We start from the raw sequence: 24,740 nt of genomic DNA, 5'->3' as shown, positions 1-24,740 counted from the left end.
CTCTGGCTTATTAAAGCGCTCGCTCGCAGTTGTGGTCAGGGCCGGGATGCTGTGGTGAGAGGGTCACAGCCCGCAGCCTTTGGGGGCGCGTGGGGGGCGGGGGGAGGGCTTGACCACGCTGCGACAGTTCAGGCGAGCGGGGGGGGGGGGGGGCTCGGTAGCTCGCACCAAGGCTGGGAGTCTGTGCGGGGAAGACCCAGCTCGGCCCGGATCTGGCTTTGTTTTTCTGGCTCTTTCTTCCACTCCGGGGTTTGTCCCTGGGCCTCCGGCTTGGCTCGGGTCCCCTCGCCGCCCAGCGCGTCCGCTTCCTCGCAGGCAGGCCCGGCGGGCGCGCGCCGCAAACGTGGGTCCCGGGCGCCCCATGCGGGCTGTGCTCGCTCGCTCGCCCGGCCGGCCGGCCAACCCGGGTGCGGCTCGCCAGCGGCGGGGAGGACGCGCGGGAAAGCCAGGGAGCGGGGAGCGGGCGGCGGCGGGCCCGCTGGAAAGGAGGGAGCGCCGCAGGCGGGAGGACGACGCGCGGAGGAGGGAGCGGGAGGAAGGAGGGAGCGCGGCAGGCAGGCGGAGGGAGGGCTGATTAGCATGCAGCAGCGCTCGCGCGCCCGGCTCCATTGTTTTAACACCTCCCCTCTCCTCCGCGCCAATCTGTCACCGTTCAGCAGGCGAACGCTGCTGCCTCAAATGCTGCTCTTCTCAAATGAGACGGATAATTAGTTGCCCCGCACGAATGCCGCACTCTTCTCACCCCTGATTGCTATCACCTTCTTGCTCCTGGCAGTTTTGACACCTCGTAATCAGCCTGCTGCTTTTCTCTTTTCTTCCCGACTTCTGCTTCCCTCCCCCCTTCCTTCCTAGTTGATTTATTTATTTATTATTATCATTTTAAATGCAATCTCGGTGCCTATTTGGACGGGTGCTCCTCCGAGTTAACCTTGCATATACGTGTGTGCCTCTATATGCATATGTAAACTAGGGTGTGTGCGCGCGTGTGAGCAGGGGGCGGGCTGGCAATTTTGCGGGAAACACTGCTTCCACGCGGAGAGAATTTTCTCCTCAAGATATTTTTGGGATGGGAGAAGTTGGGGAGAGGGACGGGAGGGAAGAGTTAGGGAGACCTCAATTAATGCTTTAAAGATCTCTTAGAAATTAACAAACTGGGGAGTCTCGGAATCTGCTGTCAGAAGCGTGTTTTCCCCTCTCTCCCCTAACAAGCACTGACAGTCTAATTACTGTAGCTACAAGCAGCTGTCGAGGCAGCAGCCCGCGAGCGAAGGCGCCACGGGATGAGAGCTCACCGCCGGCCCCTGCGCCCAGACTAACCCGCCGAACCGCGGCCAGACTTGCGAGGATGGAGAGGAGAGAGAGGCCCGGCACCCGGCAGCCTCGCCAGCCCACGGCGGGCCTGCGAGCCAGCAGACTCCCTTATTGTTTCATATTTATAAAGTCTTTACCTTGAAGGTTAAAAGATGTGAAGAAGAAAGGAGGGGACTGGGGGGGGGGTGCGAAGAAAATCTTTTAAGCTTCCATCCATTCCTTTCCTACCTCCTCAAGCTCTCCCTCCCCCGGTGTTGGTAAAATAACCACGCAACCCGGGGCTGAGGGGGCGGGGTGAGCCAGGCTGGAGTGTAAGAAAGCAGATGTCCCCGCTGGCAGCAGCCTCAGCCTCCGGGGAAAGCTGCATGGGGGGGGGGGGCATCCCGAGGACATTCACCTCCCACTTCTCAGGCATCCCGCTCACAACTGCCTCGCCTCGGCAGGGGTGGGTTTTTTTTTTTCCCCCAGACTCAGCGTTTTGCGCACGTAGCTTTCTTACCTGGGAGCTGTTCTTACCAGGCTAAGCTTAGCAGAAGCCCGGAGACAGCCCTGGCACCCCACTCAGTAATAGGATAGAGGGACAGACCTGGCTACTGTCCACTATACCTTTCAAGTTGCGAGGTCCCGCCAACCTTTCAGAGCAGGACAGAAGGCTCCTCTCTGGAGGCCGAGTAGGGTCTGTGCCTTAAACAGTTGAAGACTGGGGTACTGTTCCCACCTCACTAAAGTGGTGGGGGCAGGATGCTCCCGCAGAGGACAGTGGGCCACTCCGAGTCCCTTTCTGGGATAGAGTTCTTTTTGGTTGTCGGCAAGCCAGTAAAGATGCCAATCGTGTGAGAAAAGGAGAGGAAAAAATATCCTTTTTTGATAGGTGCTGGGGTATATTCTGATTAGTACATACTGGAAAATTTTGAGTTTGAGTGTGTGTGTGTGTGTATGTGTGTGTGTGTAGTGGATGGGAAGCTGGGAGGAAGAAAAGTCTTTGGATAATTGTCTAGGCATTTCCATTCAGCCTAGTGGCAAAGATGTACATGCCTCGGAACCCTCCACAGTGCATACCTAATAATCACTATGTCACCCTGGTGAGGAGACTGTCAATGTGATGTGCTCAGCACCTTGAGAAGTCGAGGTACCATTCTCATTCTTCCACTGGGCACACAGGCCTGCTCAAATTCTCCCATGCTAAACCCTCCAGTATGAGACATTGCTCAAGGACAGTTACATTTCTGTTGAAAGCTACTAGATAATGCTTACTTCATAAAATGGAAGCCGTGTCTCAACTATGTTTAAAAATTGGGTGTGGAGAGGAGTGGGGAGAGACGATCAAACGCAAGAACCATGAAGAAAGGAAGGCAAGTCTCATTTTAAACAGTTCTTCGGCACTGCATACTTGGTACCTAAGACGTCTCCAGTGGCCATCAATCAGGCTGCTAACAATGAATAGCAAATTTCTCAACAAGAATTTGAACGTTTCTAATCTAAATTAATAAATATGTATTCTCCTTACAGGCTTTTACATTTGTTTCCAATAAAAGAAAATAATTAGAATGCTTAGTTTGAAAGATCATTTTGAAATTTAAAACGACCTATTAATGTGTAATAAATGCCATCAGACATGAATTTTATGAACCCTCCCCAAATATGATTTATTTACCTTAGAAACAAAGAACACTTTTAATAATCATGACATCAGTAACTTTTAATATTTAAGTCATTCAATCATGCATTTTGTACACATAGTAAAAGTTAAAACCATGTGTATTATTTAAAGAATGTTCTATATAATGTTTAAATAATTTTCACTGGGCAACTAATGATTAATCAATGATATTTACTTAAATCATAATATCTGCTATTCTCTGTAAGTTACACATATTTTAAAGGAATATTACCTGTAGCATAAATAATTAAAAATTCAAATAAAATTTGAATACCCTACTAACATTTGATATTACCAAATTCAATAGACCTCATGAGAGTCAAACAATAAACTTAGTTATTTGGAACATAAATTATAATTACATAGCTCTGTAAGTCACATGCATAATTTTAAAATCTGGAAATTATAGTATAAACATTAATAATATAATGAATTATAGGTTTACACAAAATGATCTCTTAAAAGATAAAGTAAAACTTTAGAGATAATTCTAATAGCTGTGACAGTGACTTTCTTTATAAACAATCTTAAATTTAGCTTACAAGCAAGCATTCTCTAGCATTACAAGTCCAAATCATCACAGAGAACATGATATGTCTGTTTTCAAATGTGATTTAAGTCTCCCCATTAAAGTGTGTATTAAGATGCCGGAGGAAATCCCCTCTGGATGTAATGGATGGTGGGAAAAGCTCTTGACAGAATTCACACACTTGAGGTTTAGGGAGCACTGATTCTGAACCACTTAGTACCACTAAGTCAGTGTCTTGGTTAAGAAAAGGCTTCCAAAGGGGCTGCAGGAAACAAACAAAAACATCTTTTGTTATTTGTGTTTAAAATCAACTTGCATCAAACTTCAAATCCAAATATCTGAATAACTTTTTATGTGCTTATATCTGAAATTCTCTAATGTGGAAGCAGATTTCTTTTCCAGAGTGGGCACAACTTAGCCTCATCCTCCTGAATTTTATCTTTACATGTTTAAAAATACTTTAGGTTTAACAGCAGCAGTCACTGATATTCAGCTATCTTAAATGGCAATAGTTTTGAAACAATGGCCAATATTTTAGACCATGTTAAGTTCTGTATTTAATAGTCTTTAATCGTACATGTGCAAGCACAGTTTTATTAAAAGCAATTAAAAATACAAATAAATAAATCATATATAATCAGCATTCTGATTTCTTCGAAAAAGTTTCTTTTAAACTACTAAACAAATTTCATTTATCAGCTTTTAAAAACTTCAAATATTAAATCACTCAATAAAAAGCTAAACAGAGATACATTCTTTTGACTTCTTTACTTCTGTTTTATAGTTTGGCATTACTCTTTTTTGCAAATAAATAAAATGAAACTTATCAGTAAATTGCCCACTTAAAGAAACATAGGAAGCTGTAATTTAATAAAGCCATCTCCATTGTAATTATTAGAAAATAAAAACTTGTATATATTTTTAAGAAGTCTAGAATAATATATATATATGAGTTATATATATTACTAATATATGTATATATGAATTAGTGTAAAGGTAGGTGTTCAATAGAAATGATGATGACAAAAATATCTTATTTTCTTGAACTGTGTAAGTGTGATTATTAGAAACATATTCTTACCTTGGCACAGGTAAATTTCTCTGACACAGGTAGAGAGTAACCTCAAGAAACCATTTAAAGAGATTGCTTTGTGCTCCAGTTACTAACATGTTTTTAAGGAAACACATCTTAGTTCAGCACCAGACAATTTTTATGCCTTTAACTTCATTTGAGTTATTTCCATAAACATGTACTGTTAATAAAATGTCTGGGTTTCAGTGCATCGCCAGCAGTGAGCACCGCAGGACAGGAGGATTAATATGTACGCTTTGTTTAGGCAGAAGACACATTCAAGTGTTAGTACAGGAGCCTTAAAATGTGGGCTCCATTTGTCTTTATGGGAACAAAACTAACAACATTTAAAATAAAGTCATAAAATCTGGGGCAAAGTAATTTTTGGTTAAAAACTTTCCCCGATGAAAGAAAAGCAGTGATCATTGTGAGTGTATAAATGGAAATGAGTTAACAGTTAACCAGATTCACATGTTACTGCAGAAAAGAAAATAATGCAAACTGTCATGGCTAGCAATAAAATTATTACCTTCAAGATATTTTTTATTAAAATTAATGAAATAGCAAGAAATTAGCTTAAAAGTGAGCCAGTTCCTAAATTTGATAACCCAATCCTCCACTGACAATTTATATTGAAATTTGACATTAGTGGCTTTTGATTCAGACTGGATCTGTTCTTGGAATTTAATTGGAACCCAATTACTGACTCAGCAAAAAGAAAAAAGAAAAACCAGGCAGAACAGAAATAAGTGGATGTATATTTTAGTCTGTGCCATGAAAGTAAAAGTGAAAAGTCCGTATTTGGTGGTAATGATTAATATAAAGTAATAACAAGATATGTGACCGATGCTTTTTACTGTGGACAACTCAAGAGCTGTATTTATAAGCTTTATTAATACAAGGGAGTGATGTTTAATAAGACCCACTTAAAGGAATATTTTTTGCAAACTAAAACTGTAACATGGCCTTTAAATCAAACCAATTTCTTTGCGTTTTCTGCCAAAATATCAATTATCTAACCTTATGCCCCATGTCTTATGACAGCTCAACACCAATTCTCTTGCATTTTTAAAGCTGAATACTTTTCCATCAAGTTGTAATCACATACCAGCTGTTTCCCTTGCTGCAGTAGAGAAAGTGAATGCACAATGCAGGCTGCCATCTACTGAAACATGAAGGCCCAGGCTGACTAGTAAGAGAACAAGCCAGGGGTATAATGGAGGGAGGGTAACAGGCGTTAGAATCCACGCAGCTCTGGCTCGGTGGGACTCTGCTCCCAGAACAGGAAATTGTTTCATTGTTTCATTAGGTAACAACTAGAGCCAGGACCCCAAAGTGAAATAAGGTATGGGATTGAACCTGAAGAGCTAACCACCAAGACTTGTTAGAATCCCTGGTTATGCCCACAACTAAAGCATCCCACAGCCGGACTGTTGCTTCCTCCCATGCTATTCAAAAAGCCTATAACTGCTAAGAATACGTAAAGCCAAAGGTATTACGTATTTTTTCCTAATCTGAAAGAAAAGCAAATGTTTGAAAATTCTAATGAGAAGCTTCTATTTATTTTTAGCTTTTCAATTCTTGGCATTTATCTTCAGAAAATACACAAAACTTTTTTTTTTCCCTAACAAAAAAGAATGTTTCTGTCGAAGAACCTGGATCTGAAAGAAAGGGTGGCAGGGTTAGAAAGGGCTACAGAGTCTCTGTGCTTCACACACAGTAAAGAAGACATTGGATTACATTATTCACATGCAGGCATTATTGGAAAAATGGATAAGGATGTCTGTTTAGTATCAGGTTAGCAAAAACAAAAACAGAAACAAACACTACAGACCTCTGTACTGCTGTAACGGAAAATGTAACAGAAGTAGGCTGAATGACAGTTTATTTTGAATATTTGGTGCAATATCTACTTATGTAAAATTACACATTATGTGTACATATGCAAGGTTTTAACAAATTATTTACTTCCTATTACTGAGTTTACGAGCACTGATGCAAGCACGCTGTGACTGAAGAGGAGTCAACAGTGAGGAGTCAACAGTAAAGCCATGCCCTGAGGATCATGGTGGAGCCTCAGCATGTTCATAATTAAAATTCATGTCCTTTAATACACAACTTACATATTTTATTGAAAGCCTCAACTCTGGATAGTCATTAATTTTAAATGGATTCCTGATAACTTAAAACAGACTCATATCTGTGCATGTATGACAAAATGTGTGTTCACACATAATAAAATATTTGTTAATGCAAAACAGTTACCTGCTGTGGTCCTCGGACAGCCTTTCCTGGGGAATCCAGTGAGGGAAAAGGTGCGTCAGGCGGGTCCTCAAGTGGGAACGTGTTTACATAGAACACAGTATGGTCTCCAGCGGGGAAGCACGGAGCTCTAAGATTTGAGGGTTTTGTTCTGTCAGTTGTTTTAAGGTTTTGGATAGCTGAAGTTATGGGGTCAATTCCCTGAATTTCAAATAAAGTTTCTTCTGTTTTAACAAAGTTTCCTGGGCTGTCTCTGACTTCCATGTTAAATTTGTCCTGGCACACTGCCTCAGGCGTGGCAGGGGTAAGGATGTTCGGGGTCTCTGGAGTGCTGTGTAGAAAAGCAGAGTCACTGTCCACAGGCGGAAACTTGACATTGAATTTAGAAAGCGATTCAAAAGAGGTATCTTCCTCATCCCGGCCCAGTCCTCTCGGTGTGACAGATGTGACGCACGACATACCTCTATTTATATCATCTTTAGCCTGGGGCTTACACAGCGCTTCTTGTTTATCTGTTTTATCAGTACACTGTATAGGCACAGAGCACTGTGAGTCTGCAGGAAACAGATACAAAAGGCAAATAGTCACATTCAAGTCACTGAAAAAAAACTGTTGAACCAGCATTAAGCAGAGGGTGGTTGTCTTTTCTATTGGTTTTTATAACTGAGGACAACTGGTATTTTTATGTTTGCTATCGTTTTCCCTGAGGATAACGGCAGTCCCCTGCAGGTGAACCGAGCACAGTGTACAGGCTGCAACTTAATTGCTTTGTCTTCTGCTAGGTCTTCCTCTGGAAGCTTAGCAACTTATTCTCAGTTCTACTGCTTTACACTTAAAAACACTTACACCATGTATATTTTACTTTGTAAAAGAAGCTCCAGCTGTAAGTTTACTTAGACAAATGAGTTTAAAAGGGAAATGCTTTATATATATACATACATGTATACATATATACATACAGATATGTATGTACATATAAAATTAGGACAGTGTGCTATTAAATATAACTCTGGTCAATTTAGTCACTGTCTATACTTAAGAGTTCATGGGAAGGAGTGGTGGTGTCAGGGTCAGGAAAGAAAAAGATAGTAGAGGCAAAAGAGGTTGACATTCTGGCACACACTTTAAGGAATTAAATGTGAATATGGCTGAATGTGGTGGTCCACACCTTTAGTCCCAGCACTTAGGAGGCAGAGGCAGGTGCATATCTGTGAATTACAGCCAGCCTGGTCAATATATCAAGCTCAAGGACAGCCATGTCTATATAGAAAGCCGGTCTCAAAAGAAAAAAAAAAAAAAAGAAAGAAAAAAGAAAAAGAAAGAAAGGAAGGAAGGAAGAAAGCTAAAACTGTATTTGTATGTTGTTTTCTCTTATTTAGAGAGGCCCCTTTAACAAACAAGCAGATGTGAGGTGGGCACTGAAGTTTCTTTAGCTCATTCATCTAGGAGCTATTTCAACACGATCTCTAGGCTTCAGTCAGATGCTGGCAAGGAGACTTCTGAGGAACCAGAGTTGGAGCTACAGGGACCACAGCAAACTAAATGGAGCTATGAACTGTTAAGGAAAGACAAGAACCAGCAAATGGTGGTGTACGAGAGGAGGCAAGCAAAACAAAAATGCAGGCATATGAATTCAGAGACACAATTTTGAACTGGAAAGGTAGTTCAGTGGTAAGAGTACCTGTGCCCTTCTACAGGACTGGAGTTTAGTTCCCAGAACTCACACTGGGTGGCTCACTGCACCTGTAACTCCAGCTCAGAGGACCCTGTATCTTTGGTCTTCATGGGCACCCACATTCATGCACAGACCCATACACACACACACACACACACACGATTAAAATTAACTCTTAAAAACAAAGCAACAAAAGGCCACAGCATAATAAAGGACTGGCAAGAACTGATACCAAACTAAACCCAACCACACCCAACAATTATCAAAGTACTACCCATGTTTATGATTCTGAAATAATAGAAAAACAAGATTAGGCATCACAATGTTATTTTAAGAAGCAATTATGTTTTGTAGCGTATTTGGTTGTTGTCTTTGGGAGCAGGGTCTCCTGAAGCTCAGGCTAGCCTGAAACTTACTATGTAGGTGAGGTTAGCATTCAACTGTTGGTCCTCCTGACTCCACAAAGACTGGAATTGTAGGAGTGCAATACTGTGTGTACTATACTATATCATATTCAATGGATACACAGTCATTAGTGAAGCCATACATTCACAAATGAAGATGTTACCAGTGAAATAGGCATGAGAGTTCAGGTTATACACAGCACTGTCCAGTCTGTCTATGTTGGTGGGAACTCAACAGATGCCGATCTCTTTATATTCCTTACATCACTGGGGTCTTATGACACTTGCATGTTGCCATAGCACATTCCAACACACAAACCTTTCCATTGGGATTTGATGTGTAGTACAATGCCTCCAATTTCTTTGGTAACGTTGCATACATACATTGTATTCTGTAACAATTCATACATGCCTCCTCATCTCTCTCAGACTGCTTCATCATGGCACCCACGTTACTCCAAACTGTCAGTTCCCCAGCTCCAGCCTTTCTAGTACTATGGTTAGCACATTACCCATGCGTAGCTCTTTGCCTAACTCTTACTTGACCTCATCTTCACCTAGACACTGATTCTCTGAATGGCTCTCCTACGATGTTTAGGTGATCTGAGAATTGAACAATCTTATGTTAGCAAGTAGACTCCCCTTCCCCCCTTAAAACAGGTTTCTATGACAAATAAAACCATGTTCTGCTCTCTACTGACCCAGGTGTCCCACCTAATGCCTGGTGCACATATACTGTATTCTTTTCCTCACAGGAGCTAGGATTATAACCTATATTTACTAGATAGTATGTGACTAGGAACAGTGTAGTAATTTAGACCAAACTCAATTGTTTTTACTAGATTCCTTTAACCTTTGAAGTAGATAAAACTCCATTTACTCTCAAGTAGTCATTTTTCTTGGTAGTAGATATGAGGGTGGCAGGAAATGCTAGGAAAACAGGAATAAAATTCTTTAAAATACTTTCTCAAATGATATTCAGAACAGGGTAAATACTTTAAAAACTACAGCTGCTGCTAATGGCAACAACTATTAACACTGATAGCACGTCCATGTGCCACACACTGACTGGTGTATACATTAATTCACTTAATCCTCAGAGTAATGCCAACGCAGGCACTATTATTATCCCTAATTTACATGTGAGGGAGGGGATACGGAAAGGTTAACTCCATGGCTACTTCCAAGGTAGTGCAGCTAGTGAGTGCTAAATCTGGCACTAGAACCCAGGTAATCAACTCTGGGGTGTTCTCAGAAGCATTATGCTAAACTGAACACATTAGCTTCTACACTGGGAGATTGCTCAAGCTGACAGAACTGTGCTTTGAATGATTTTCTTAACAGTTCACCTAATCCCCCTTCAAAGAAAACAGAGAGGCATCAAACAGCTGCAGGAAGCAGGCAGGTATTTTCTTTTGGAATAGCTAGCTGTATAGAAGCTTAGTCACATTAAAGTGACTTGAGCTAATCCCATGACTATTCCAAGTCTGACCTTAGATAAAATGAAACAAAGTCCACAGAAACACTCAACACCCAATACCACACTGCCAGACACCAGCCAGCGAGCATGCAGCTTTTGTAATTTGTTTGTTTCATTAACACCTAGTTTTGCAAGGAAAACAAGTAAAATGAAAAATTTTAGATTTCCAAATGTACATATAGGCTGTTTAGACTGCTTATGCAAATTATCATGAATGCTGACCAAAGAGCTGATGATTGTCTATACCCCTAATCCTATGTTTTATTCTAATAGTGAATGAAATAGGGCTCTACTTTTAGACTAGTTACTTTCCCTGAGAAGACACTTGCTTAAACATACAGTTCCACCCTTATCCCCCTTCCTCAAGGTCATTACCCTGAGTGAGTGATTAGAAGAGACATGGTAATGACATGTGTATCTGAAAACCCTGACCAGGTGTCTAAACTGTGTCCTCTTTCTTTCCCTAACATCCAGCAGTTGAAAGTATAGAGCTATGCTGTCAGGGCACAGTATTTAACACCTGTGTTTTGTTTGGACCAAACAAAGCATTACTTGCTTTAATGCAGATCTAAAACATTTCTAGAGTAATGTTTCACTTATCATTTGTGATGCAATCTATATTAACTGTGCTTTATATTATACTTTATATTAAGCACAAGAATAATGTTAGGGAACAGCTTCAGTGGGGAAGAAATTGAAGTTAAACACTCAGTGTTCAGGCTGACAGATACATACTAAGAGTTAGACTTAAGCAATTTAAAAATGGTCAAAGTATTAAGTAATTGATAATGGGTTATGTTCTCTGTGTAGCAAAGAATATATCACTATTACAATGTTTTGATAAGATGTTGATGTTTAAAGAGCATGCTTATGAATTCTAGATACAGCTAGCCTATTTTAAGTGAAACTGCTTATTTCTATATCTTTAGTCTGTGTAGAATGAACATTGCAAACATTAAGATGAAGAAATTCAATGCTCTGTTGGAGAAGTTAGGAAGACAGCAAGAGAAGAAGCACAGGTTCCATCTGTCTATAAAGCTTGTCTTCCTTCCCCCTCTCCACCAGGCCCAACTTTTGGGGAAATAAAAGTGTGAGCAGTAGCAAAAAGAGAGCCCACACTATCAATGAGTTTAATGCTCTGATGCGAGAGCTGCAGAAAAGGATCGTCAATGAGGAATGTGCCCATGGTCACTGGTGTACCACCTCTCAGAGTGAAAACTGTACATCATATTGCTTGGGAATTGGCGGTAGAATATCCCCCATCACAAGGGCAATAAGAGAATCTATCATTACAAATGATCATTTTATTCTGTTTTGTTTACTGAAGTGTCTTGATGCTAGACTCAATTTCTGTTATTTTGTCACTGGTATGTTAACCACTGAAGCAACTACCAAGATGGCGGTCTAGAGCTTGAAAAACAAGCAAGCAAGCCCTCCACCCTACAAACACTGCAACAGCCATGTGGCTCAGGCCTACAATTCTAACACTTGGGGACTGGCAAGTAGATTGCTGAGAGTTTGAGGCCAGCCTGGTTGACATGGTGGGTTGCATGCCTCAGACAGCAGGCTGAGACCCTACCTCAATAAAAACAAAAACCCGGCATGTGTGCAAAACACATGCTCGTAAGTGCTACTTTACACTCAGTTTTTATTTTGTGCTGCCAAGAGAACTGGGTCTAAGAAAATGTGCATGCTACATTTTTATTCTTAAACTAGAGTATCAGAAACATTTCAGGCAGAATTTAGTGAAAAATTAATAAGATGTTATAATTGTAATTAGCTAATATATGGCAGTGTTGCTTTAAGGCCACTTACTGACACATAAGTTAATGTTTAATATGACCCCTAAATAGAAAATATAGACATGTATCCTATATTTTAAAGATGGTACTTTTCATCATTCTGATTGGTAATTAGGTTATTCAGTTAAATCTATGTAGCACCATATACAATGAAGATGATAAAAAAAAATCAAGAATTCTAGAATATACATTAGAGAATTTAATAGCATATATTTGTTAAAATACAAATGAAAAAGTGCAGATTCTTAACCTTTCATAAGCCAAATTTGGAGGTATTTTTCTATTGCAAATTAAATCAATTTCAACAAGCACAATTAAAATATTACAAGGTAAATTTAATCTTACCAGTTGCAATATCTGGTATATTAAGTTTGCTTAAGTGGTCCTTCTGTGCTTTTGCTAGCAAGCATATCCTATGGAATTCTTCTTTAAGATCCCAGAAAGTCTTCTCTATATTATCCCTAAAAACAAACCAATATTTTAAAATGTTAAGGTTATACCTCCAAATGATTTGTTATTGTAATTAAATATACATAGCATAGTTTTTATGGATCACAGAATTATTGGAAAGTGAAACATTAAAAATAAAATTTAAATTAGAAGAAAATATCATTAGTCAATTCTAATATTTGAAAAGCTAGGTACAAAGCAAATGGAAAAAGTTCTAGATCATAAATGCACTGCAGGCTATAGTTAGGTCATTTCCACATATGGGGTCCACTCTAGTACTTAGGATCAACTGTTTTCTTTTATAAAGGTTAAAAGTTTAAAACTGCACAACATACTGCATATTGTAATATTTATACATCTTGGGTTGGTAAAGAAGGCTCTAGAACCACCTTTCATGATGCAAAGGGACGCTGAGATCCTTTGAGGTTTCTTTTCCAGAAGAAACTTCTTGTCTTCTCACCTTAAGATAAAAAGAAATGATGACACTTGAATGCCTCTAAACTCACATGAGAAAACACAATACAACACTCACCTACTTAAAACCAACCACAGTAGTGCATACAGGCTCTCTCACACACAGTACAAGAGACTTTATCTCTACATAATATGATAGGTCTTCTTTTCTTTAAATGAGACCAAGGGAAAAAAATAAAAATACAAGATAAAAATGAAGATAGAAAATGAAAATTATTTCTGGTAACTTTTTTGATTACTGCCTCCAAATGGTAATTATAAGAAAATTTCATAATCAGTTAATAAAAAGGGCTAATCTGATTACTGAGCACCTCTACGCTTAGAAACTTAGTAGTGAAAACATTTCTGACACTGTCCTTTGAGAGTCACTAACAATGGCCTATATATGTAAGTCAACTCCATTGTCTTTTGTTACAGTTTTTTTAAAAAAAAATAAGAGTAAGCATTTAAGAGGCTTATCAAGATAATGTATTATGTATTTTGGTTGTTTGGCTACAAGTCCTTGCCTTTCACTCCCACCCTGTGGCCTACACTGGTATTACATATATTCTGACTCTGAAAACTGATGCCCACAGAACACACTGTGGTCACGGATTCTATGGCCCAGAGGTAAAACACACACAACCTCTAGTCATGTCTGGTAGGCTTTCTAAAGCTATACGCCAACAAATTCTGAAATCTCAAGAAATTCCAATATCATATTCTCATAATTTAGTCCAAACTGTATAATTCTTAAATTGAAACTTAAACTATTTTACATTTATTTATTTTGTGTGCACATGCAGGAACAACTGGAGGGGCTCTGTTCTCTCCTTGTCATCTGAGACCTGGGACATAAATTCAGGCTGCAGATTTAGTAGCAAGTACCTATACTCACTAGGCCATCTTGCTGGCCCAATGTTGAGTAACTTTTGGTTTTATTCAATTAATGTCACTGCTAGCTATCAGCAAAATTAAGATTCAAGTTTTAGGATTTAATTATTTGCAGAGGTGTGCGTGTGTCTGTGCATATCTGTGCATACGCCCATGGAGAGCAGAGGCCTCAGAGACCCTGAAGTGCAGCGAGAGCTCTTAACTGCTGAGCCATATCTCTGCAGCCTCTATTCCCAAACTGCTGCCACCATCTAATCCAATGTTAAGTGACAAAGTCAAAGGATAGGGCGTCATGAGAACAGAATTGATGTTCAATTATAAAAAGGGATTAGAACAAAGAGAGTAGTTTCCTTTTAAAAATTGCCATGAGAAATTTGCAGTAACTATTTTACTAGGAGCTAAAAAGAACTAAAAAGAATGTTTGGCCTAAAACTGAGGATAAAATACAGAAAGTTGTAGTAACAACATCCCAGTTTCCAAAGTCTGGTCTTACCATGACCAGGAGTGACTGATCTGAGGTTGAGGGCATTAAAAACAAGCCAGGACTGGGCAGGGTTGAAAGAAAAGGCAACACAAGAATGTTGCATTTTTGTTTGGCTTGGCAGATGTCTGGTGCCTACCTTCTTTGATGTCTAGACTTAATAACCAGTGACAAGATCACTGAGTGTACTGGCACAGGCAAAGGGGATTCAGGAGTCAGGAATTTCTATTAATTCAGCTTTTCTTAGTTCTACTCTTCTTACCATGAAAGTAAAAGCATCACCATGTCAGGCAGACACTAGTTTCCACCGTTCATACTATGTCTGTTAATGTGCTGCTAATAGACGACTTTCTCTTTGAGACAGGCCTACAGCTCACTATGTGACCTGTCCTTGTCCTCGTAGCCTCCAGAGAGCTCAGTTTACGGTTGGGTGTCACCTCCAGCCCGCATTTGAAAACTTCAGAATCCAGAGTATTCAATGGTGAATTTAAAAAAGATACTTTAACATGGTAATTGAAAAATAGGAACGCGAGTGAATTTCTGAAGTTCTCAGGAGGTTTGGTTAGAATAGGTACAGTGTGTTGATGCCATTTTCCACTGTAACATGTAACAACTTTCTCAAGACAATTGTTTGTGTTAGAAAGGATTTAGGATTAATGTAGGCAATGACAAGTCAACTGCTCAACACAGACTTTCTTTCCAGCACTCTCCCTCCTGCCGCTGCCCTCTCTGACAGGCTCTCCTATGCACTATACGCTGTCTCACCCTCTAGCTACAGGATCGTGTGTGTGTGTGTGTGTGTATGTACGTATGTACGTACGTACCGACTCATCTTGCCATAACATCACCTACTGTTCGCAGTGCATGTCAGAGACGAAGTTAACACCAGAGAGACATAACTTATATTGTTTCTTTGACATTTAAATATTATTCAAGTGGATTTTATACTGTAGGAACCTAAACTTGATTTTCAAGTAAAAAAGCAAGAGAAACCTGGGCATTACCTTAAGAGATTTTAAAGTGTCAAATCATTAAACAAATAAACTTATTTTGAGGCATGATACAACAGAATGAACTATTTCAAGTTTGGAGTATGTAAGTAGTGAAGTGATTGATAGGGTAAGTATTGCATGTCATATTCACTCTCCATGGGGAGAAGCCCTACACTGAATCTATTAAGAGAAACCCATCTGAAAGCTGAAGATGTCCATCTGTGTGAACTAAGACACTCTAGTGTTCACCAGTTTTTCAAAAGCAGGTATTATATAAAAATAGGTATGTCAGAGTCAGAGTATTTGGTGATACTTAAAGAGGAAAGAGAAAACGGCAGCTAATATTCCGTTACTCAGAAATTCATTTTATTCTTCATATCGAGATTAAAAAAAATTTGGCCAGGCATGTGGCTCAATGGTAGAGTACTTACTAGCATGCCTGAGACAGGGAGTGTTCCTTAGCATAAAAATAAAGACAAAAAGATAACTGAACATGCTTTGTGCTGCTTTTTAAAGCATACTAGGTACAAACAGCAATCCCACCAAGAAAGCAATGCAAACTGAGCCATGACAATAATCCTAGCACCTGGGAAGCAAGAGGCAGGAGGATCTTGAGTCAAGGATAACCTGGGCCATGTATAGAGACCTCAGAGTAACAAGACAGGAATTGCTAGGTATGTTACCAAGAACATAACGAGATCCTCCTGCCTCAGCTTCTCCAGTGCTAGGCTTGTAGACATGGCTCAGTTTATATTTTGAGACAAGGCTTATCTTTGTTATAGTTTGTATAAGGAGTGAGAATATCCATATAATCTCTTATATTTAAGCAACGTAAACTGTAAAAGGCTAGTTTTTATTAACTTTGTGGTTTTTATTTTCATTAATTTATTTTGGCGTTGTTGGGTGTAGAGTCCAGGACCTGAAAACATTCTAGGCAAGCACTTTACCACCAAGGAGATGAATCTCCAGTCCTACAAAACTAATTTTAAATAAGGGAGATAAGTGCTCAGTGACATATAGAGCAATGCCTGTCATGTTATGCCAGCAACACATGAAGTATTGCCTCTAAATTTTAGTGGGATTCTTGTGTATAAAAATGATGTTTACTTTGGGTGCTAAGGCAACTCAGTGAAGTCAGTACTGATTTATATAATTTATGAATTATGTTCAAGAGGAGAGGATTTTTCTTTTAAGATGGTAAAAAAGAGAACTGTGCCCCCTCTTTTTAAAGCAAGGCCAACTTGGGACTGTCTATTTAGACCAGGCTGGCCTTCAATTCCTGGGGAGGGACCCCTCTACCTTCACCCTGAGTGCAGTAGTATAGGTTCATCTTAGAGAGCCTCACTGGAAATGTAAATCAAGAGGCACACAAGGGAAGAGGAAAGGTTGATAAGAAGTGTAAAGCTGTGAAGTTCTAAGTATGAGTCAGGTAAACTCAGCACAGAAAACCAAAACATGAGCAGTGGAGAAAGAAACAGAAAACACAGGGTTCACTTTTATGTAGATTTTTGGAACTTAAAAGAATTAAATATTAAAAGACCAGCTGAATCTGGATATTTCCATAATGAGCGTCAGATGTAGTGAGACAGAATCCATGGATTTAACTGAACTAAGGAGAAAGCACAAACAAGAGGATTAAGATCCCAGAAAATAGGATTTAAAAAAACCCCAGAAATAAATGAGATAATATAAGTATAAAAATAGGGAAATTGTAATTAATCTAAAAATTGTTTTGTACATGAAAAAAATCTCTGGTTCTTTCACCCTCATTAACGTTCCTGAAAATACAGCACACAAGAGGAATAAAATGCTAGGAGCCAGGTCTGTTCTGCATGAGACAGTATAGTGTGCTAGGAAAGCCCCTGCCAGGGTGGGAACTACTCCAGGGTAAAACGGGATTCATCCCAGTCTTCTGGAGGAAATGGCAAGAAAATAAACAATATAAAAATAAAATTAAACACCCTAATTACTTCCAAGTTCTTTACAGGGTTCTAGTTTAATATAAATCCACCAAAAATATCTAAAAATTCAATACTACAATAAAAATACACTTTAAAAGGTCAAAAATACATCATTTGTACATAACTAGTATGACTTCAAACACACTAACATAACCTTGGAGATCAAAACTTTTCTATTAACCTATCTTTTACAACCTTTACTTTCTATCTTTCTGAACTCATTCTTTTAAAATGCTGCCTTATGTACGTGTATAGGCATTTTCCCTGTGTGTGTCAATGTGACACATCTGTACCTAGTGCCCTTGGAGGCCAGAAGAGAGCATTGGATCTCTTTGGAACTAGAATTACAAATAGGCTGTGGGCTGCCATATGGGTGCGGGGAATGGAATCCAGTTCTTCATAAGGGCAGAGCCATCTCTAGCCCCCAATTTACCTTCTTAAGATATATAAATATTTATTCCTGGGGGTGACTTCTCATGCAAAATAGAAACCACATAGCTTAACCATTTTAAATAAGGTTTCTCATAGCCCTTTTCTAGGAAAACCCTTTAACTATAATCTAATGTACACAGCACTGTGATGCTCACTTTCATTTTTTATAAATTATTTATTTGCTCTCTCTATATGAGTACACTGTAGCTGTCTTCAGACACACCAGAAGAGGGCATCAGATCCCATTACAGATGGTTGGTTGTGAACCACCATGTGGTTGCTGGGAATTGAACTCAAGACCTTGGGAAGAGAAGTCAGTGTTCTTAACTGCTGAACCATTTCTCCAGCCAGATGCTCACTCTTCAATGTTACTTTGACTGGATCTAGAATCACCATGGAAACACAACCCTAGTGTGTCTATGAGGGTGTTTCCAGAACAGTAAGGAGGAAAGGCTCACCGTAAATGTGCCGGCCCACCTCACTGAGACTGGAGACAAAGTGGAGGAGCGAGGAGCCAGCATTTGCCACTGCTTTCCTCCTGAGGGTGGAGGCGATGTGACTGCCACCAGATATTCATGCGCTGCACATCCAGGCAAAGCACACAAGCACATAATAAAACCCCGAGTTTCAACCGTGACTCTAGTACTTAGTGAATTAAGTTTTTAAAAACTGTAAAATTATCTTAATTATATAGAAAAAGAAAAAAAGCAGAGTTAGTGCTTTATTCTGCTATTAATGGAACTGTAGGTGAGACGTTAATATTCCTATATTTCTTTTATCTAGATAAATAAAACCTTTGGCAGAGTAATAAAAAATGCCAACTCTTTCGGTAGCAATAGTTTCTTTTTTTTTGTTCTTTACATTTAATTAAACAATATCCAAAAACAAAACAAAACAAAAATCTTTTAAAAATTTAAAATGAGAATATGGAAATATGACTAATGGGAAAGAAAAAACAACCTTTCAGGGTGAATCTGCTGTCATAACATAGCGAGTCTGCCTAAGTAAGCAGCAGAGTTCAGAGCGTGGCATATTAGATGTAAATGAAAAATTAGGTGAGCCCCACTGCCCCAACCTCCAAATTCGAGCAATGTCATGGGAAGGATTAAAAAACCAGTATAAAGTTGTCAAAATACCACATTGGGAAAAGTGCTGGAAATCCGTGGTTAAGCAGAGCTAAGTGGCTTTTTGCTCTCCATTTCTGACCCACATAGTTCTCTCTTTTTACAATTTTATTGCACTAATTCTACAGTAATGTGTGGTGAGACTGGGCATTCATGCCATGGCAACCATCCCCTTTCACCTGGAGGAAGCATCTTTATCCACTGAGCACCTCGTTCTCCTGTTACCTACATTCTTAAAGCCAGGACTGTGGCTGGTAAGCATGTCCTCTACCTCTCCGCTATCTTCCCCTAGTCTCCACAGTTTTAATATATTACTGTAAAAAAAAAAAATCAGTACTTGACATGTACTTAGTACAATGGATACAGATAAACAACAGGCAATAATTTATAAATATCATTTAATATATTAATGTTTATCAAATAAATGTGAAAAGGAATGATGAGGAAACGTGATATTCATATATTCTTAAAGTTGATGAAATGCTAGAATATTCTTAGTATTTCTCTTACTGATAAAAAGGTAACATGATTTTTTTTTAACAGGAAATTAAATCCATCTAAAGCACTGAGTCTCAACACAGAGTTCAGGACCCCTGTGAATCCCAAGATCCTTTCAAGATGTCTGCAGCTGGAGAGAGATGTCAGTCATAGGCCTTGAGTGTCCTTGCACATGTCATGAATATCAGACCCTTACTGTTCTTTATCAGGACTGTTATGTCTACAGTCAGTAAACTTGAAAGAGCAGACAGTTTCTCAAAGATCCACCTTACCTGGTGCTTGTTATAAAGCGCAGGACTCCCTAGGCTACACACTCCTTCCCACTACTCTAACTACAAGCATCCATCTGAGGCCTCTGTAGACCTCCTCCAGCCCAGGTGGGAACGGGCAAACAGACTCCTTACTGCTTGCTATGTTATGGCTAATACAGACATTTTTCTTTGACCTTGTCTATGTTTCCTTTTGGCATCTGCAAAATGGTTAATGATTAAAAAACATATGTAATGCCATCCATTAGCTAAACTATTTTCACAGTAGTATTAAAATGATATGTGCAGTGTTTACTATATTGGCATTTACACTGATTGTACAAAAAGCCAGTGTAAGTGAAGCTTCTGATGAGTCTTGAAGTGCAAGGACTGTCTTGGGGAAACTTGCATAAGACTTCAGTTGTGAGATGAACTAGTCACTTTTTAGAAAGAATGCTATTTTCACTTCAGAGAATGAATGACATGCAGGCTATGGTTATTCAGACATTTTCTCTAACGTAAATGAAGCTAGCCTGTCACTTTAAGGAAAACAAGTGACAAGACTTGTTGCCAATGATAAAATTTGAGCTTTCAAGTGAGAATTGAAATTTTGGAAAAGTTGTACCTGTTATAGTAAGCTTGACAGCTGCCCAATACATGAAAGGTTTCTGTGGTGAGCTTGGTGATGGCATTAAATTCAACTTCTAAATATCAGCTAATAAGTCAACGCTCGGAAGATCTACTATCTATACAATTCAGTAAGCCAATAACCAACTATCTAACTCATTATGTTAAAACCACACATAAGCAGAAAGACAGTCAAAATGTAAGACAGACCACTGGCTGGTAAGTAGGTGAGAAGTTCACTGATGTGGCTTCAGATGTCACATTGCAACTAACAGTTAAGAAACTGGGCCAGTGAGATGGCTGAGCAGTTAAAGGCACCTGTCCCCATGACTACTGGAGTCTGCTCCCTGGTACCTACATGATAGAAAGAGAGTACAGACTCTTTCTGCATGTTGTTCTCTGACCTCCATATGTGTTCCATAGGGTGTGTGCACACATGCACACAAACAAAATAAAAAAAATTAGCTACTTCTTACTAAGTTTTGGTGAGGTGTCAAAGAATAATACAATAATAATAATACAATAATACAATAGCTAAAAGTTTGTGTTGTGTATGTGAGGCTGGAATCTTGGCATACAATTTAATAAAGAAAATATAAAACAAAACCATAATACAACAAATTAAATGTAGATGCATTCTACAACATTGAAAAACAATATCTTTGCCAAGTGGTGGTGGTGTACACCTTAAGTCCCAGCATTTGGGAGGCAGAGGTGGGTAGATGTCTGAGTGTTTAAGGCCAGCCTGGTGTGTAGAGCTAGTTCTAGGACAGCCAAGGCTATACAAAGAAATCCTGTCTCGGGGAAAAGAACCCATCACTAACAAAAAACCAAACCAAACCAAACCAAAAAGACAACCAACCAACCAACCAAACAAACAAACATTAAAAAAAAAAAAAACCGGTATCTTCAAAATAGATGTGGAGAGCTTTAGGATGATAGATTTAACATAACAGTAAGACAAACTAGATCACTTTGTGTATGTGGGGTCTGTTCCTTACCTACTGAGGTTGGTTTTATGTTTTAAAGAGACCAAAGCTGGAAAGTATATGCCAACTCCATTTTGTAGGCTTTATAATTTAAAAAAGGGTAGGGGCAGGATGTAGAAAATGTGACAACTTGGGGACATAAGGGGATAAAAGTCAGCTACACTGAAAATGTTCAAATTTGCTTAAATGTTAGGAAAGAAGGCACTTCTGTCTTTCTTTTTTTAAAAGTTCATATATATATGTATGTATACATATATATATATGTATGTATGTATATATACATATAAATATTTAAAATATCTTTCCAAAACTTCTTTTAATGTTAATATAAATGAATATATATTAATTTAATTTAAAGGACTTATTAAGAAAGCTTTACATATCAACTTTTTTTTTCTGAAATTTTATGATACCTAATTTTGATAACTTTGGAAAAAACTTAGAACTTTAATGAATAAAAATATGACTGGTTGGGAGAAGATAGAATGGGGCATTTGCTTCTACTGAAAAGAGTCTTTTATCATGGTACACATGTTAGTTTTCTGTAACCCCAAGTTGGCATGTAGCACTGTTTACTAACTACAACTACCGTTTCTGTACTGAAGAGGGAAAGACAAATGTGAACATCAATAGGACACAGGAACAATATTTTAACATTTGAGTAATTGTCAATTTTATTGTAATTTCTTCTCTTAGAAAAGTTACATATAATAGTATGTTTAGATGATATAAATTAAATATAACTTTCTGATCAAAATAACTTTGTGATTAATGCCTTGATAAAAATCTAAAGTTTAAGTTTTGTCTAAATGATAAATACTATGTCTGTCATCTATCTGCATGTTATGTTCTCTTGATACAAGAGCTGGACTATAATATATAGCATCTTAAACAAAAAAATGCAGTTTAATAGACTAGTAACAAAAAATAATGTCTAAAGTAGTGAAGGAAGGTACAGGGTTGAACACTGAACCTAGATATCTCTAAGTTGGAAAGCAACCAAAAGTTCAGAGTTTGTAAGTACACACAGTGTGCATCCAAGACTACAGAAGGCCAGAAAGCTTAATGGTTGTGAACTTTACATTGTCTTCAAACACTGCTAACATAAAAACTGAAGGAACATGTGCTAATTGTTTTCTGTCAATGTGACATAGAATTATTTGGAAGGAGAGACTCTCAAGTGAGGAATTTCCTCCATTGGGTTGGCCTGCCTCTGGGGCATTTTCTTAGTGATTGATGTGAGAGGGTCTAACCCATTGTGGGTGAAGCCATCCCAGGGCAGGGGATCCCAGGTTGTACAAAAAAAAAAAAAAAAAAAAAAAAAAAAAGAAAGAAAGAAAGAAAGAAAGAAAGAAAGGAAGAAAAGAAAAGAAAACTAAACTAAGCAAGTCATAGAGAGCAAGCCAATAAGCAGCATTCTTCCACAGTCTCTGCTTCAGTTCCTGCCTCCAGGATCCACCTCCAACCCTATCCCCTTGACTTCCCTTCAGGATGAACTGCCAAGGTAAGATGAAATAAATCCTTCTCTTTCACAGGGAGGAGTACAGAGGGAGGAGAAACAAGGGACACATAACATCAAGATGCTTGAGAAAGCATTAGAATTGTATTATTTTACACTTACCTAAAATTATACATGGTTCATTAGTATATGTGCACACACATATAATATAATATACATATTTATTGGGGGAAGCTAAGCCACCTGTGGTGACAGTGTTCCCTTCAAGAACCACAGACTAACAAACCCCAGAGCACCAGGTATAAGAAACCCTCCTTTAGAAAGGCTGGCAAGGATAGTCCAGTGACTCCCAACACGGTATAGATACAGCCCTTGATCCTCTCTCAGGGGCTGACAGTGGGTTCTCTATGGTTTAAAACATCTCACACTTAGGGCACAGGGCTTTTGATGATCAAGCTGGATGATCTGAAAGTCTCCTTGCTTGGTTTAGCTTCCATGGTTCCAGAATACACTGTGTAAGATGTTACCGAGAGATGCGACTAAACCTGTAATAGTCTGAGCTATGACAGTCACCAGCACGGCGACATGCACAGAGCGTGGTAATAGTCTGAGCTATGACAGTCGCCAGCACGGCGACATGCACAGAGCGTGCAGTAAGTGGCACGCCCACACCAGTGGCAGCTAACTGTTGTCTAACAATCTTCTGACTCAGAAACTGAGAAAACAATTTTTGTTTTATACTGTTAAGTTTTTGAGTAACTTTAGAGAAATTAGTTGTATGACAGAGTAAAACATATGTAATTACTGTGGTGAACAAGATGTGAAACTCTCAAGGCCCACTCAACCGGAGGGAATTATGCCTGGCATTGGAAATCTATCCAGCTTCTGGGCTAGTGAGGTCATAGATCTTAGAAAATAACTTAGCTTTGCTACCAGAGTAATCCTTACTCCATTCTAAATCTTAGCCTTATACTTACATTCAAGTGTAGCTAGGACCCTAAATCAAAGAAGCTTCTCTTTACAGCAAATGGAAATCAACACAGAAAAGCACAATGCAGAGATAAACAGATGGTGGGGAGCCCAGTCCCAACGGCTACAACTATATCTCTGTTCCTTCATCTATAGGGCACATAATGGAAGAGTGGAGAACACTTTGAGAACCAGAACACCAGGAATTCAGGTGTGAAACATCTCTCCTAGAAATGGCTGCACAAACAAGAGCAGAACAATGGCAGTGTTGATGAGCATTAACTTGGGTCTCACCCCTAGACAAAGAACTATGGGTACCTAGTGACTACTTAGAGAGAGATCATTAACCTGTCAGTGATAAGCACTGCAGAATGGTCAGCCTGAAAAACCACATATACAGAAACAACAAAAATGAACTCAGAAAGTACGTGTATACACGCACACAAACACACACACACACACACACACACACACACACACAAAACTTGTGAAAGGGGAGCATGGGAGGGGCTCATGGGAGGGTAGCTAGGAAGGGCTGGTTGAAGCAAAAGGAGGAGAGAAAATGATGTAATTCATTTTAATTAAAACATTTCAAAAATAAAAATAAATATAAAAAAGAATAGATGTCTTGTCTACACATTCAGTGTCTACCAGCCTTTGGACTGACAATAACATAAAAGAAAAAGAAAAAATTTAAATATAGTTTAATTTATTTCTATGAAATGGTTACAACACAAGAAATGGGATTCATGAGATGGGGACTGGAGAGATGCTCAGTGGTTAAGAGCACTTACTGCTCTTCCAGAGGTCCTGAGTTCAATTCCCAGCAACCACATGGTGGCTCACAACCATCTGTAATGGGATCCGATGCTCTCTCCTGGTGTGTGTGAAGACAGCTACAGTGTACATACATAAAATAAATAAAAATTAAAAAAGAAATTCATGAGCTCGTTAAAGAATTAAAATAT

At 39.0% G+C, this 24,740-nt stretch overlaps 1 protein-coding gene across 1 annotated transcript in view; it reads right to left on the bottom strand.

The window, feature by feature from the left end:
• Positions 1-2,983: 2,983 nt before the first annotated feature.
• The window catches only part of TANK (TRAF family member associated NFKB activator), a 56,769-nt gene continuing 35,012 nt past the window's right edge, over positions 2,984-24,740 (bottom strand). The window contains exons 5-8 of the mRNA XM_080927470.1: positions 13,035-13,105; positions 12,541-12,656; positions 6,838-7,388; positions 2,984-3,762 (exon numbers count right to left, since the gene is read on the bottom strand). Coding sequence (XP_080783596.1) covers positions 3,586-3,762; positions 6,838-7,388; positions 12,541-12,656; positions 13,035-13,105 — 915 coding nt within the window. The 3' untranslated portion in view covers positions 2,984-3,585. The remainder of the gene's footprint in view (positions 3,763-6,837; positions 7,389-12,540; positions 12,657-13,034; positions 13,106-24,740) is intronic.

This window comes from Micromys minutus (genome assembly GCF_963924665.1).
Source record: "Micromys minutus genome assembly, chromosome: 13".
NCBI classification, from domain to species: domain Eukaryota; kingdom Metazoa; phylum Chordata; class Mammalia; order Rodentia; family Muridae; genus Micromys; species Micromys minutus.
This window is presented reverse-complemented; position numbering and strand designations above follow the sequence as displayed.